The 16,072-nt window shown below is 37.2% G+C and overlaps 2 protein-coding genes across 2 annotated transcripts in view; one reads left to right on the top strand and one right to left on the bottom strand.

The window, feature by feature from the left end:
• Positions 1-7,244: 7,244 nt before the first annotated feature.
• Positions 7,245-16,072, bottom strand: part of LOC307268729 (E3 ubiquitin-protein ligase TRIM21-like) — a gene marked incomplete at both ends in the record, with an annotated part of 9,573 nt that continues 745 nt past the window's right edge. Inside the window, 2 exons of the mRNA XM_080051465.1 lie at positions 7,245-7,885; positions 8,445-8,715. Of these exons, the coding sequence (XP_079907591.1) occupies positions 7,245-7,885; positions 8,445-8,715 (912 nt within the window). The remainder of the gene's footprint in view (positions 7,886-8,444; positions 8,716-16,072) is intronic.
• LOC307268728 (bestrophin-4-like) overlaps positions 15,590-16,072 on the top strand; it is a gene marked incomplete at its 3' end in the record, with an annotated part of 21,578 nt that continues 21,095 nt past the window's right edge. Inside the window, exon 1 of the mRNA XM_080051464.1 lies at positions 15,590-15,633. The remainder of the gene's footprint in view (positions 15,634-16,072) is intronic.

Genomic DNA, 16,072 nt, shown 5'->3' with positions numbered 1-16,072 from the left:
CTGTTTTAACAATACTCACCAAGCAGAGTTCTTCAAATGTAGAACGATGATAAATGAAGTTAACTATTTAAAATAACACTTGGTATTTTAGACCTAAAGTTCCTTCGAGCTCTTCAGTCAAGGAGAGATGGGTCTCAGATTAACTTTGGCTTCCTCTTCCTGCTGTTAAATGTTCAGCTCGCTTCCCCCAAAAGATCAGATTAAGTAAAAAAAAACATAATCAAACATATACTTCCTTCCGCTTAAATGAGACATTCATTTTTCAATCTTTATTTTTTACCATAGATGGGCGTAAATTAAAATTGTCAGCACTGTCAAAACCACCATGCAGATGGTAATCTTGCGGCGTAGAAGCGTGCATTTAGGTTTTCATCCTATCTGAGATGTGTTCACAAATTTACTGGTGAAAAGATTCATAGATTATTTCTGAATGCACTTAATGTTTTCTAGTTAATGTTCAAATCCCCATTTTGACCACCTGTTGCAAGGTATTCATTGAAGCAGGATATTATTGGAAATCGCTTTGATTCCATTCTTTCATGTATAATTAAAAAAATATATTTTAAATGAAAACAGTGACTAAGATACAGAATACTAGTGCAGAGAGAGGCAACATCTCACAATTCTTTCTTTTTTTGGCAAAACTTCATATTTATTTTCTATGTATTACTGACAGAAACAAAAGTCCAACATTTATTTGACTAAAAACAAAACATGCTTATTGCATTTCATTGATTTACATTTAAAAGCATTACATCACAATGTAAAATGTGTCCACATAATTGAAATATCAGACTTGTTAACATTTTTCAACACAACTTAAATCAAAAGCCTGTTTTCCTGCAGTTTACAAACAAACCTGAACAAAACTTTCCACGAGTCATCCTTGTATTTAATCGATCAATCCATCAGTCAACTTAATTTCATTTTATACACATTTACATCCACATTTGACAAATCTTAACAGATAATAAAGAAATAAATGTTCAAGCAGTTTAGGTGAAGCAACTCATGCATGTTACAAAGCTGGGCGCGGATACAGCAAAACGTAAATGAAACAATACAGAAATTAACCAGAATTTGAAATATGTAAAGTAGGGAGAGTGGCCTAAGTTGTGCGGTTGGGGAAGTGTGCCATCCCTTGTTTATAGAAAACCATAGAAGAAATTGGAAATGTGACCACATATTTAAGAAGAGCGATCCATTTGACTCATCCTGTAAAGAAGGGAGAAACATTGAATAAGATATAAGCACATTTAAGCTCAAAAAACTGTTTTTTGTCTTTCAAAGTAAAATTTCCATGATCATGGTTTTTTGATTATTGTGTCTGAACAATTATAGACACGTTTGAAAACATTTGACACATGTTTTAGTATGCTACACTTTGTGTCTATATAGTTAGCACGATGTCAGCCCTAAATTGCTGCATCATGCCTATTATCCAAAATTCTGGGGTTGGGGTGATTTGTGCCAAAGGGCCTATGTGAGTTATAAGTAAGTAAGTAAGTAAAATATATTTATAAAAGCACATTTATGACAGTTTGCACTGTCCAAAGTGCTGTACATAGTGCATTCAGTAGATAAACAATGAAGGTAAAATAACAATAAGAAAAATAAAAGACATAAAGCCTATACATCCACAAATATAAACAAAGATAGTAGTGCAGAGGTAAGATAGTTAATGGGGAGGAAAAACCAGGGTGTAAAGATGGGTTTTGAGCCTTGATTTAAAGGCAGAAATGGAGGGGGAATCACATTTGTCAGATGGCAGTCACAAGCACGGAGCAACTAGTGCAAAGTACATTTCTGAGAGTTGTGCCAGTGGCATGGCTGTATACTCTGGTCACCAAAAAGAAAGTGATTGTCTACAGTAGCTCAGAAGAGACTGACATCTCCATTCCACTTAACGACACCACTGATGAGAGTTCAGATGGCCAGAAAGATGATAATGGTGACTTTGTCATTGTGAGCTTTGCAGGCAAAACCACCTAGATCTGCTAGGCCTTGTTTAAGAAAATTGTCCTTCAATCTTTGTAAAATATTTACTTTATTTACTTTAAATACACCTTAAATAAGTGATTGTCTAATGGATTTGTCTTACATTACAGTTTATGAGATATATAGCAATGGCACAATTTACCCCATGGTATTCTCTCCAACGGCACAACTTACACCACACCGGGGGCAAGTTGTGCAACAAGACAACTTTTTTTCCGAAAGCTATATTTCTTCAACAGTTAATTCCAGATACAAAGTTTTTATTGCCAGGGATGCACAACACCCTGAAATATATGCATATACAGTCAAGTGCGAAAGTTTGTGAACCCCTTGAACATTTTGGAATTTTATTTATTGTAACCATCATTAATTCATTTTTATCAATACCAGTATTTTTTATATGAAATAACAGATGTTTGTTTATCAATTCAACATTTTTCTTTTCCAGAAATCAATTGTTAAAACAGATAAAACAAATTATTTGACGAATGTTGTATGTGCAAAAGTTTGTGAACCCTGAGCTGCATTGCTTAAATGGAGCAGGTAAACACAATCAGATGGGCCAAATTGAGTCATGAAATGGACCAATGTAGTGAGAGATCTTTAGGGAAGAAATTGGGCGGCACTAGATACAACAGAGATAAAACCAGGTCAGTTTAGGCTCACCAAAGTGAACCCATACAGGTCAGACATGCTAAAAGGGGAAACAATCTCAGAGGATCTCAGGAATAGAGTTGTGATGCTGCACATTTGTCTGGGGACAGCTATAAATTATTTAAAAAAAAGTTTGAGCTCCATCGGTCCACCGTGAGGCAAATCATCTACAAATGAAGAGCTTTAAGAGTGACTGAACATCTGCCTAGAAGTGGACTTCCTTCAAAAATATCCACAAGCGCCACAAGATAAGTGATTTTTCAGTTAAAAGCCAACCCAAACATTACATCTGGTGATTTGCAGACCTCTCTTGCAGCATCTGGGACAGATGTGCATGGTTCCACAATAAGAAGAAAACTCAGTCAACATGGCTTTCATGGGATGGTTGCTGAAGAAGCCTCTGCTCTCAAAAAAGAACAAAACTGCTTGTCACAACTTTGCCAGAGAGCACCTGGAGATACCTGAAGTCTTATTCTGTGGACAGATTAGTCAAAAATTTAACTGTTTGGTCATAACCAAAACCGCCATGTTTGGGCAAAAACGCAATTCTGCCTACCACCTAGAGAACCTTCTCCCAAGTGAATAATGGTGGTTTCAAATTGTCTGCAAATCTCCAGGTGTAATGTTTGGGTTGGCTTTTACCTGAAAAATCACTTTTCTTGTGGCGCTTGAGGATATTTTTGAAGGAAGTCCACTTCTAGGCAGATGTTAAGTCACTCTTAAAGCTCTCCATTTGTAGATGATTTGCCTCACGGTGGACCGATTGAGCTCAAATTTTTTTTTATGAATTTATAACTGTCCCCAGACAAATGTGTAACATCAAAACTCTATTCCTGAGATCCTCTGAGATTTGTTTCCCTTTTAGCATGTCTGACCTGTATGGGTTCACTTTGGTGAGCCTAAACTGACCTGGTTTTATCTCTGTTTTATCTAGTGCCACCCAATTTCTTTCCTAAAGATCTCTCATTACATTGGTCTATTTCATCAACCAATTTGGCCAACCTGATTGTGTTTACCTTGCTCGATTTAAGCAATGCAGCTCAGGGTTCACAAACTTTTGCACATACAACATTCGTCAAATAATTTGTTTTATCTGTTTTAACAATTGATTTCTGGAAAATAAAAATGTTGAATTGATAAACAAACATCTGTTATTTCATATAAAAAATACTGGTATTGATAAAAATGAATTAATAATGGTTAAAATAAATAAAATTCCAAAAGGCTCAAGGGGTTCACAAACTTTCGCACTTGACTGTATTTGAGTTGGAGACATAACTGTCAAGGCCTCACTTTAAAGTCACTTTGAGTAAAAAATTGCACAACTTAGGCCACTCTCCCTTACTGCAACTACACCTTCCTCTAATAATAATAATAATGATAATAATAATCAATTTAATCATAATACAAAATAATACAAATACAAAATATATGACTGGCTGGTATAGGCTGGTAAAAGTACTCTGAATAGTTTTAATCTTAACAAAATGCAGAGACAAAGAGGAAAGAAACAAATGTGCTCTAATCTGTTTAAAATTACTCACCAAGCAGAGTTCTTTGGATGTAGAAAGATGAAATATAAAGTTAAACTATTCAAGAGAGCACTTGGTATTTTAGACTTAAAGTTGCCTTTGAGATCTTCAGTCAAAGAGAGATGGGTCTTGGATTAACCTTGACTTCCTCTCTCTGGTATATTTTCACTTCCCCCCCCAAACAAAACTGCCACTTCTTGTTATCTTCTGTTTTTGTACAACTCACTCACCTTACTTTTTCTTGTCATACAGGTCAGGTTCCCACATGTAAACAACATAATCACACATTCACATGATCTTCAACCCAAGATAAACTTTTTTTTAATTATTACCATAATTCAGAGTCTATATGTTGTCCTATGTGTCATCCTTTAAAGGTCATAAAGTCAAAGTGTCAGCTAGAGTGCACTGAAAACCACACTTCAGATACTAGTCTTGTACAGAGAGAGGTAGCACCTCCCTCTTGCAGCAGAATATGTGACACTTGTCATGTAAACATCTCACAGTGGCTAACCACAAGTTTATATGCATCACTTTATCAGCAGTTAGAAACCTGTTTTGAAGTTTCCATCCTTGTCTGAGGAGGTATGCACATCGTTAAGAGGCAAAACAAATTCCACATTATAATTATTTGATTACATTTATTAACATTAAATTGTATATAAAACTGGTCCACATAGGGGAAATATCAGACAAACATTTCTCAAAACAACTTAAATCAAAAGTCTATTTTTCTGCAGTTTACAAACGTAACTAAACAAAACTGTCCACTAGTCCTTATATTTCCATTCATCCAACAGTTAACCTTATTTCATTTATTACACATTTGAATCCACATTTTTAGATCCAAATCTAACAGATCAAAAATATGTACGATTCTCAAGCAGCTTATGTGCAGGCGGTCACATCTGTTACAACAGTAAAAGCCAGGATGGATTACAACAAAAATAAATTAAACAGAATTTGAAATAGTGTATATACATGTCGTCATACAAATATTATATTTTAAAGGCCCTCTGCAGCTTTTGATAACTTTAAAATGTGTTTCTACGTACTTGTACAGAGACCATGATAGTTACATTTTCTTGGTGCTTTTATTTGGTATAATACCTGGCACATTACTGCCACCACATGTTAAATAGGGAAATCGTTTGAAACCCATGGATGTCACTGTACATCCCACTTTTAATTTGATAGGCTTCGCAATCAGCAGGAATATCTTGTACAATTCAAGGTACAAACAAAACTCAGACCTGCTCATTAATGTATATCATCACAACTGGTTAAAAACTACAGTGGGTAGGGGAGAACGGGGGAATCTGAGGCATCGGGTAATGTGAGCCACCCCCTGTATCTAGGCAACGGAAAACATTTGTGGTCATGTGAGATATGTTTTCAAGCCCCTCTTATTTCCCCATGGCCCTGAAAGAGAGGACCTCATGGTCCTGTGGTAAGCATGTTTTTTTCACCAAAATAGGTATTTTGCATGTAAAAGTAAATTTTCTTGCTGTCAACTTAATCAACTGTTGTGCCAAAGCAAATGTATTCACGTAGAAAAACTTCTATCATACGTGTTGATGAACTACCAAGAGATACAAACCATGTGATGATATTAGCTAAAGATTAGCCTGACATGCTAAGAGAGGTAGTTATTTCTCAAATTGTGGTGGTGGGGGAAAGTGAGCCAAATGCTGTGGGGGAAAGTGAGCCACTGTCTCACTTTCCCCCACCATCTTTCCTATGCTTTGACCCCCAGGCACAAGCTGGCTCTAATAGGCCTTTCACACCGCCACAAAATCGGCGCTAGGTCTGGGCTTGTTCGGAGTTAGAGCCAGTGTTTTGGTTTCACACCGCCAGAGAGCCTGCTCCGGGCCGTAAAAACCGGGGGAACTCATACCCCAGGATTGAGCAGGGTTTGATAAGAACTGCTTGCGCGAACGGTTGGGGGAGGGATTATCCTGACCAACCAGAGCAACTCAAACCTCATGCCCGCCATATTTAAAAACACCGCTACTACGAGACGTAAACATAACATAATTACCGAACGTAGCGATCAAATTGACCGGCGAGAATACGCTGTATGGGTCCTGTTTGCTTAAGAAAGCAAAGCGAGAGCCAACAAGTGTAAAAATAAGACGTATTCGCCGCTGTTGTTGTGCTTAAAGCTAGCGGTAGCTTTAGCGTTAGCCACAAGAGCAGCGGCGTCGGGTGACGTACACACACGTTTACAGTGACGTCATGACGTTGCTCTCTTGCCGGCTCCATGGCTGTCTCCGGTCGATGTGAAACCAACCGGTTCATAACTGGGATAAGGCTGTAACCAGTTTTGAACTGACCCCAACACCAGCCTGGAACTGACTCTTGGTTCATTTTGGTGTGAAAGGCCTATAAGGGTCCTGTGTTCTGACCCCCAGACTGTGTTCTAATCTAACTGGTTCCATCTATCATTTGAATCTTATTAAAACCTTTTGAATTATAATATGTTGTATTTGATTTTGTTCAGAGTTACTTTCAAGTGTTTAGAAAATTTGCTTTGCTTAATTGACCAAACCCCATCATTCTTTTACTTGTCCGACATTAGTTCTGGAATGTGTGGCTAGCTTTCAGGATTCTAACTTGTTACAATATGTGTTGTTATGGTAGTTTCAGAGTGGAAAAAGTAAGTGGTTCACTTTACCCCCTTGATTTTTCTGGTCTGGACATGACAACTTTTTTTTAAAACAATCATATTTTCACTGCCCTTTGTCTTGAAAAAATTCTGCTAATGCCCATTTCTAGGAAACACCCTGAATTAATGGGAAATGTGTAAATTTGAGTGATAAATCATTTTAGCTCGCTTAGAGGGGAGCAAATGTAAAAAGTGGCTCAGATTACCTCGTTCTCCCCTACTTTAAAGTGAGAAAATATAATTCTTAATTATTCTTTAAGATATTGTAGGTTTGTCTTGGTGACCTCATGTTATTCACAGCTCAACTCAGAACAACTTTAAACTTTACTTCTACAATCTGAGTAAAAGTGTAATCCACTAGAATAACTGAAAACACCTTAAAATATGATGTATTAATCTTTCAGATTGACAGGAGAGATGATCAGAGGGGCAGAGTTTTTTCCCCCGTAATTAAGACTGGGACTGAAGAATGGATAGAGTTTCTCAGTGAAGGAACAACCGGTAAAGGAGTAGAGAAGATCTGCAGTATCTGCATCATAAAAGGAGACCAGACCCTCCTCATAGTCCACAAACACTCCAATCTTCTCAGGAGGCAACTTCAGACAGAGAGGGACAGACGGACTTTCAATAGCTTGGTATTCATCCCCATTCCTCAACCCCATTGTCCAGAAACCATATTCAGGATCCAGTGTTATATTTCCCTTCCTGTTAATCGACTCTTTGGCGACTCCTAAGGTCCACTTGGTCTTCCCTTTAACCTGAACCTCAAAGTAAAATTTTCCTTTAATGAAAACCTGCTTTCCTAAGATGATCGCATATTTAATAAACCTCTCAGGGTTGTCCGTTAGTTTCTTCTTCCTATCACCATGATGCACCTGTTTTCCATCATCAGACAGGATGAGTTTAGGATGTGCTGTATCAGGATCCAGAGTCACATCCACTGCAAACTGCTGGACCACCATTAGCTTTGCCTGCGTTAAGTTACCCCCCTCTACCTTATGGATAACACTTGTGATATAATTCACACGCTTTCCTAAAATGCTCGGAGTTTCATTAAATTGGTTCAGTAGTGTCTCAATCTCTGCAAAACGCTGGGCCACCATTAGGTTTGCCTGCTTTAAATTAACCACCGCTGCCTTATGGGTAACACACGTGGTAGAATTTTCTTCACTGATTTTCTGCATTCTTAAAATGCTCAGAGTTTCATTACATTGGTTCAGTTGTGTCTTACACTCTGCAAACTGCCGGTCAACCATTAGGTTTGCCTGCTTTAAGTTACACCCCTCTGCCTGAGCACCAACATAATGTGTGTCTAAGTATATAATGTAAGACACACACACACCCAAACACACTGCCAGTACTGCTGAAACAAATCTCCAAAATCTATCGGGGTTGTCTGCTAGTGTCAAACTATCTTCACCATGATGTTCCAGTTTCCCATCACCAGACAGAAGTTTAGGATGTGCTGTAAAAGAAGTAGAAGAAGAAGAAACATATGCAATATGTCCCATTAATATATTTTTTATAATTTTTTTTTTTTATTAGAAAACCTTTATTTTCAGAAGTTTATATCTTCCTTTCTCCCAACTTACCTGTTAGTCCTGAGCTGGAGTTCTGCAAGTTTTGCACCAGATCATTCCTGCTGATCTTTTCTAAGAGCCTCAAGGTTACCTCCAGAGCTCCAGTGCCGCCATATTTCTGTACCATCAGATCTACTGTGTCCAGCTCCTTTGCCTCAATCAGTCGAGATGCTGGAATCTCGTTATCCCCTTTCAGGTGCCATTTGAATTTCATAAACTCATCTGGGATTAATTGCTCTAGTTCTTTCAAGATCTTCTCTGAAAGCTTTTCCATTTTATCTTCCTGGTAAAATTCAGAGAAAAGTTTAGGCTTGTGGATAGTATGTGTAGCATGTTGAGTTTATTAAACCTGAAATAATGTGTATTTGGTTACTTGGGGTACTACACTCACTCACTCACTCACTCACTCACTCACTCACTCACTCACTCACACACACACACACACACAGCAAGAGGCAAAAGGAAAGAAAAAGTTCAAGGTGTGTACAAACTAGCCTGTATCAAAATAACATTAATCATAATAGAGCACGCTACAACACAAAAAGATACAGTGAAGGCTCTCCTTTAGAAAAGAATATGTTTTCGTGCAGTTTGAACCTATTCAGTGCTGGATGAAGTCATTAAAGTCATTAAATACATTGAGATTTCCGAATATGTACAAACCTTGAGTGAAAGTAATAACTTGTCCTGGAATTGTTTTTGATATAGTCATGGATACTTGTAACTTTGTGCGACCCCATAGCATATGAAGTAGAGAACCATTATCTACAGCGCACCCCTGCTGGGTGTAACCTGGATGGGGTCCAATAAACTCTATGCGATTTATTTCAATTGAACAAGTTTCGCTTTCAGTTCTCTCAACAGTCAATCTAATTGCTGACCAATCTTCTTTTATGTTTTAATGATGGTTGTTGTGTTTAAACATTTCTTTGGCACACACCTGTCAAATGTTCAATGCAAATGATTCGCTTTTACAATCAGTTTATATGCGAGGCTAAAGTCCACACACTGGCAAAGACGTGCAAACAGAGCTGCCTGTAAAGTAGTGAGCCAGATACTGTCAGTAAACTACGGTGGCGCTGAGCATTCAGCAAATTAAAAAACCTCTTCTAGCAATTAGGATCTCACAATTATGAGAAAATATCTAGTAATCAAGAGAACATACTCATACATAATATAATATGTAACATATATATTAGTAATCCTCCTCACTTTTAAAAAACATTAATATTTCCCAATGCCTCAATCGGAGCAGGATACAAAAGACGACAGTGTCATTGTTGCTGTCCTGCAAACAGCAACGTTATTGATGAAAGAGAGAGGAGCTCCTGATGTCCTTATTGCTAGATAAGTTGATATGTTGTTTTTTTTAAGATTATTTTTTGGCATTTTCAAGTTTTATTAGACAGTACAGAGTTGAAATGGGGAGACAGAGAGAGAGAGGGGGTGGGGTGACCTGCAGTAAAGGTCCACGGGTCGGATTTGAACCCGCGACCACTGCAACGAAGGCCGGAGCCAATATCGTAATTGCATAAATTGAGAAACTTTTTTTTATTTGCTGAATGCTCAGCGCCACCGTAGTAAAGAAATGCTTAACACATTAACGACAACATGACAGTGAAAATGTCTAGACTTACCAGAGAGATGTGTCTCATGCAGCCTCTTGTCACTCTGATCAACTGAAGCTCAAAGATCAGAGAGACAATTAAAAAGGGAGGAGTCTGAGCAGAAGTGTTTCCTGATCTATAGTTGTAGTTATCCACATTCGCCACTAGATAGAAGCAAAGCGCCATATTTCACTAGTTGCAGGTAACGACCAAAGACAACACACACTTTGCCTGTTACAAGAGTAAGTAGCTCTGTTCCTATGGAGATATAAAGCGCTTATTGTAGGGTTATTAAAAAAACTTTTATTTAAATTTACTATACACTAGTTAAAACATACTTATGGATATGTCTACCAAGTCTGCTCTGAAAAATGCCACTTAATTCTGCACACTGTACATTTAATGTGCCCCAGCTGAATAATCCAGTCTATAAATTATTATGTTTTGATATATTACACATTTTACCATTTCTTAAAACAAAGCCTGTAATACATTCAATTAGGTCACACCCTACTCTCACAGCATTTAATTAAAAATCCACAAAAAAATTATATTCTGATTGGTTTAGATGAAACTATCGTCAGGGTAAAACAATGCTTTGTAGACACATCAGATATTTGCAATGCGTTGGTTTAAAGGCCTAAGGGGCTCGTCCTAAGCTTTTATTTCCTCATAGTGGAGCGGCTAAGTGCTTATTTTCCTCAGAATCTTTCAGTTGGTGATACAAGTGTGAAAATTGGCATGAGCAGTCTCCATGGGTCACTGGTCAAGAAAATTGTCCAAGACATTTGAAATTGTGAATTTGAAAATTTCTCATAAAAATCTATTTGGTTTTTTCATTAAAAAAGTTTTTTTTTTCACTTCATTGTCTCGGACAATTTTCTTGTCAAGTGACCCATGGAGACTGCTCATGGCAATGTTCATGTTGTATCACAAATTAAAGGAGTGTAGCACTTATCTGCTCCACTATCATTCCTCTAGCAAGACATGTGAAGACTTTAGACTTTATTGTCCCCATTACAAAGTACAGTACAGGTATTGGCCGCATGCCAACAGTTAATAAGAAACTAAGGAAGTTCGGTATTTAGATCGGATTGATTTAGGGACTGTCTATAAAATTCTGTGTATTTTTTTTTTTTTTAAATGTTCAATAAGTTCATTCTTACTTGGTCATATTATTGACAATTGTAATATTATTTTTTCACTAAATAATTAAACACATTTTGATTAATAATTTATTAATTTTCAACAAATATTTTGATACAAAGTTATACAATTTCCTTCAATAGCTTTCACGTTATGAAACCCAGTGACTCAGTCTAATATTTTTTATATTTATATTTTTATGGAAAATTCATGTTTCTTCCTCAATAGCTTTATTAGCTGATTGCCAATACACTTTATATGAATGCCGTCCCATTTTACAAATAGTAAATGTACCAAATCATGAGCATGTTTTTTCCCCATACATATTCAAAGCTTTGTGCTTGTTGAAAAAGTTGTACTTCTATCTTGAAAATGCTGGAAATGGAATCGAGCCCGGGTCGTTCTCTGCATGTCATTCCCCTCTCTGACCCATTTCATCTCAGTCTCTGCACACTGTCTACACTCCCATGTTTCTACAGTAGCTCAGAACGGACAAACTTAACGGCCTTACACGTTTTAATATATAGTGGGCGTCCTGGGGAAAATGCACCTGTTGGAAGACCAAGAAGAATAAGTACTATAGAATAAATAACTAAATACATCTTCACCTCATCACTTGATATTGTGGAAAGGCTTGAGGCAGTGGTGGATGATGCCATCTTTAGTAACTATAGCTTCTTGTCCTTGAAGGCCACCGTAGCTTTTGTAAATTGTTAGGGGTTAGCAAGGGAGCGTTGACATCTACAATCTAACCACTAGATGATGCTAAAATACTCCAATATTACACACTGTACCTTTTTAAAGGCATTGAATAAGTTAATCTATAACTAATGCGGCCGAATTTGATGTTAAAATGTGTCAAATTTAACCTTTCAAAAGTCTGTGGCTGTGTTTGCTTCATCAGGTCAGAGTGACTGAGACCTGAGAGTCAACACTGAAGTTACATAACAAGCAGACACACACACACACACACACACACACTGAGACACACGCACACACACACTGAGACACACACACACACACACACACACACACACACACATTGAGACACACACACACCGGAGCTTTGATATCCACACTAGACGGCATCACGGCGCTACTGAGCATGTGCAGAACAGACAAGAGAAAGGGACACTACTGAGCATGTGCAGAACAGACAGTGAGAGACATTTCCTTTTCTCTTTGTTAAATTAACAATGACACAAACTTAAATTATTTTTACCATTGGTCCGCTATGACTTTATCTTACTTTTTAACATCCTTAAATACTTTAGCATCACTGTTTAATAATAATAATAATAATAATAATATTAATAATAATAATAATAATAATAATAATAATAATAATAATAATAATAATAATAATAATAATAATAATAACAATAATAATAATAATAATAATAATAATGCATTTTATAAAGGCGTGACACTCAAGGACACCGTACAATGAGACAGATACAGTACAATCAATTGAATTACAAACAAAAATGGGATGGGAAGATCAGGAGGGGTAAGCAAATTTAAAAAGGTGAGTTTTGAGTTTAGATTTGAACAGGGATATGGAGTCAATGTGGTGGATGTCGGGGGGTAGTGCATTTATCATCACATTTATAAACATGCACTTTGCATATTTTATACATATTTATATATATTTGTGTATTTGTAGACACCTGTGCTTGTGTGTATTGTCTGCCAGGTAGCAACGCTGTGTTTTGGTTGGTTTGTATGTTTGGACATGGCCCTGTCCTTTGTAATGCTGCTGCTCTATGTGCCTTCAACTGCCCCCTGGGGACAAATAAAGTTTTTTTGAATTTAATTTAATTGTGACAAACGACTTGTGACTTACATGAAAACTACCTGTACCTGAATAAAGTAATATTTTAGTATTTACAACAAATAAAATATGCATGATGTATAGTGAAAACTATCTATTTTGGCTGAACTGAAGTAATTAAATACTGAAGTGCACATTCCACCTTACATAAGTAACATGAAATACTCCTACTGCATTACATCTAATAACCTTATTTATAGTATTTCTGCATTTAACTCTTAGAAATCCCATTTTACATCATTTATTATATTATACATGTTTTGAAAGCAGGATGTGCCTATTTGACATATTTCTAATTAATTTTCTTTTTCATTACTTTAGGTAAATATTGTTATTTGTTGTAATATAATATCCAAATGTGTTCATTTTGCTTATTTCATTATTACTTATTTTTTTATATTTCCTTATGTTATTATAATTAAAATAAAATACCGGTAATATAAATTATGCATAATGGCAACCGTTACTCTTGTCCTGTTATGTTTTAATGCGCACATTCCTCCTTGAAATAGCTCAAAATGTACACTTAAAAAGTGATTTTTAGCGTTGTATTAGATATTTAGCAGGAACATTGTTATGTAGCAGTGAATGAGCAATACCTGCTTCATCTAACCCTATTTTATTTACAGTATATGAGCTAAATAGAGCAAGCTATTCAGAATCACATGCCCACCAACCATGGACCTTTGCACATACAGTAACACACAACACAGCAGAGCTAACGTTAGCCAACTGGCAACTAAACGGTGACTATAGCATGGTTAGCAGCTAACTAGCATCACAAATAACAGCGTGTGTGAATAAAAACTGTTAAGAGATAAAATGGGCTGTTACCTGTTGTTTTACTGTCTGTGGTTGCGTTCCGAATCTCATACTCTTTCTTTTTTCTATTCTACATACTACATCCGACGATAAAAAGAATCTAGTTAGGATGCAGTAGGCATACTATTGGGACATACTTTACTCTCTTATTTCATCATAACATTGCGCCTTGATCTTGCCTCTTGCTTTTATATCCGTCGCATCCCCGTTTGTTTTCATATGGAGGCTTCGTCGATGTTACGTCACTTCACGTGCGCACTGGATTGTGGGTCAGAATCGCCCAAATAGGATGCACTTTTCAACACTTACAATCTTGGCCGCATGAAGTAGGACATCCGGGTACTTCTAACCATCCTAAATCTGGCCATAAGAATCGGGACATCCTAAATCTTTTTTCTACATACTGTATAGTAGAAAGTATGCGATTCGGAACGCAACCTGTCTGTCTGTCTGTCTGTCTGTCTGTCTGTCTGTCTGTCTGTCTGTCTGTCTCTGTCGTCGCTTGATTTTCCCACGAAATGCTCTTGTATCGGGGCGGAGTTTGACAACTTCCGACTACACGGCGCATGCGCGGGACCCGAGTACAGCCGAAGGAAAACGAGAGGAGCCGAGACACATTCCGAGATTATCCGAGACCAAAGAGAGAGGGAAAAAATATATATTAAACTAAATAAAATATTATCTATAAAATAAATAAAATAGAAATAATTAATAATAAAAAAAAATACATGAATATGTCAAATGAATAAAATAGATAAATAAAAAAACGTTTAATTAAAAAAATAATAACAATAATTTTTAAACAATCATGCACATTAGGCCATGACCATATCATTACTTTTTTTTTTAAATTAAACTATTTGAATTATCTTGTCTTATTCATTAATTTCTTCAGGCAGCCCCTATAGAGTTTTTTTTAGCTAAAAAAAGAACTTACAATAAATATTTTATATTATATTTCCCACTGCAATATGCACTTCAAAAAACGGGAAAATAGTCTGAGTCTTGTGTTCTTTTAATGTTGTTTCAACCACTAACTGACGGCAATGTTCTGTCATAATGTGATGGACAATAAAGTTTTTTGGGCATTTTTATGCTTTATTGATAGTGTAGAGACAGAGTTGAAATGGGGCAGAGAGGGGAGTGACATGCAGAGAACGACCGCGGGCTGGAATCGAACCCGGGTCCGCTGCTGGCTGAGGCCCATGGGGGGGGGGACGCCCTACCAACTGAGCTAAGGGCGCCCCCCATAAAGTTTATTTTTAATTTAATTTAGTTTAATTAAATAGAAGAAAGAAAAAATCTCAAGTAAAGTACAAGTACGCTTTGGACCCCTGTGATTGGTTGGTCAGTAGTGACATCATGTTGTCAATGACAGCGTTCTGTTTATACATGTTTGTCTCAACTGCTATCTATGCACACACACACACACATACACAGCTGAAACATGACTACACTTAGCAGGCCGGATCATCAATGCAACTCTGAAAGTGTGTGTGTGTGTGTGTGTGTGTGTGTGTGTGGTCTGCTGCCTTGCATTACTGGGCAACTGGACAGCATCAGAGTAAGCGAGAGAGGGTGTGTGTGTGTGTGAGAGAGAGAGAGTTAGGGGATGAGAGGGACAGAGAGAGAGACAGAGAGAGAGAGGGAGAGACAGAGAGAGAGAGAGAGAGAGAGAGAGAGAGATGGAGGGGGAGGCAGTATAGCGGTTGTTTGGCATTTGGCAAAAACAGATCAGGGAACAAGAAGCCCAATGGAGATTACTGAAGAACAGGGACAGCTGTGACTATCTGTGAGTAAAATATCCCTGAAATAATTATGATTTAGAATAAAACAACAGTGTTAATGCTTCAATAGTGTTAAAAGAACAGCTGTAACCAGATACTGTCTGTCTGTCTGTCTGTCTGTCTGTCTGTCTGTCTGCCTGTCTGCCTGTCTGCCTGTCTGCCTGTCTGTCTGTGGAAAGCTAAAAGTGCCACGATTCGCCTCAAATTTAACGCAATTTCCGTTAAAAAAACCCCGTAAAAATAGCAGTTTCATCCGCTTGTGAAATAAAACACTGTCATCTTTCTACACTTCCTCAAAGCCCTGGTTGTTCACAGCTTGATCTTGTTCAAATTTCGTCAGACAGACAGACCAGAAATAGATGCTAAACAATACTAACACTAACGATATAAACCCTCCTGACGTTTCATCCAGGCTTTGGTCACAAAAGAGGCTTTAACGGGGCG

This window comes from Ammodytes marinus (genome assembly GCF_949987685.1).
Source record: "Ammodytes marinus genome assembly, chromosome: 22".
Lineage (NCBI taxonomy): Eukaryota > Metazoa > Chordata > Actinopteri > Uranoscopiformes > Ammodytidae > Ammodytes > Ammodytes marinus.
This window is presented reverse-complemented; position numbering and strand designations above follow the sequence as displayed.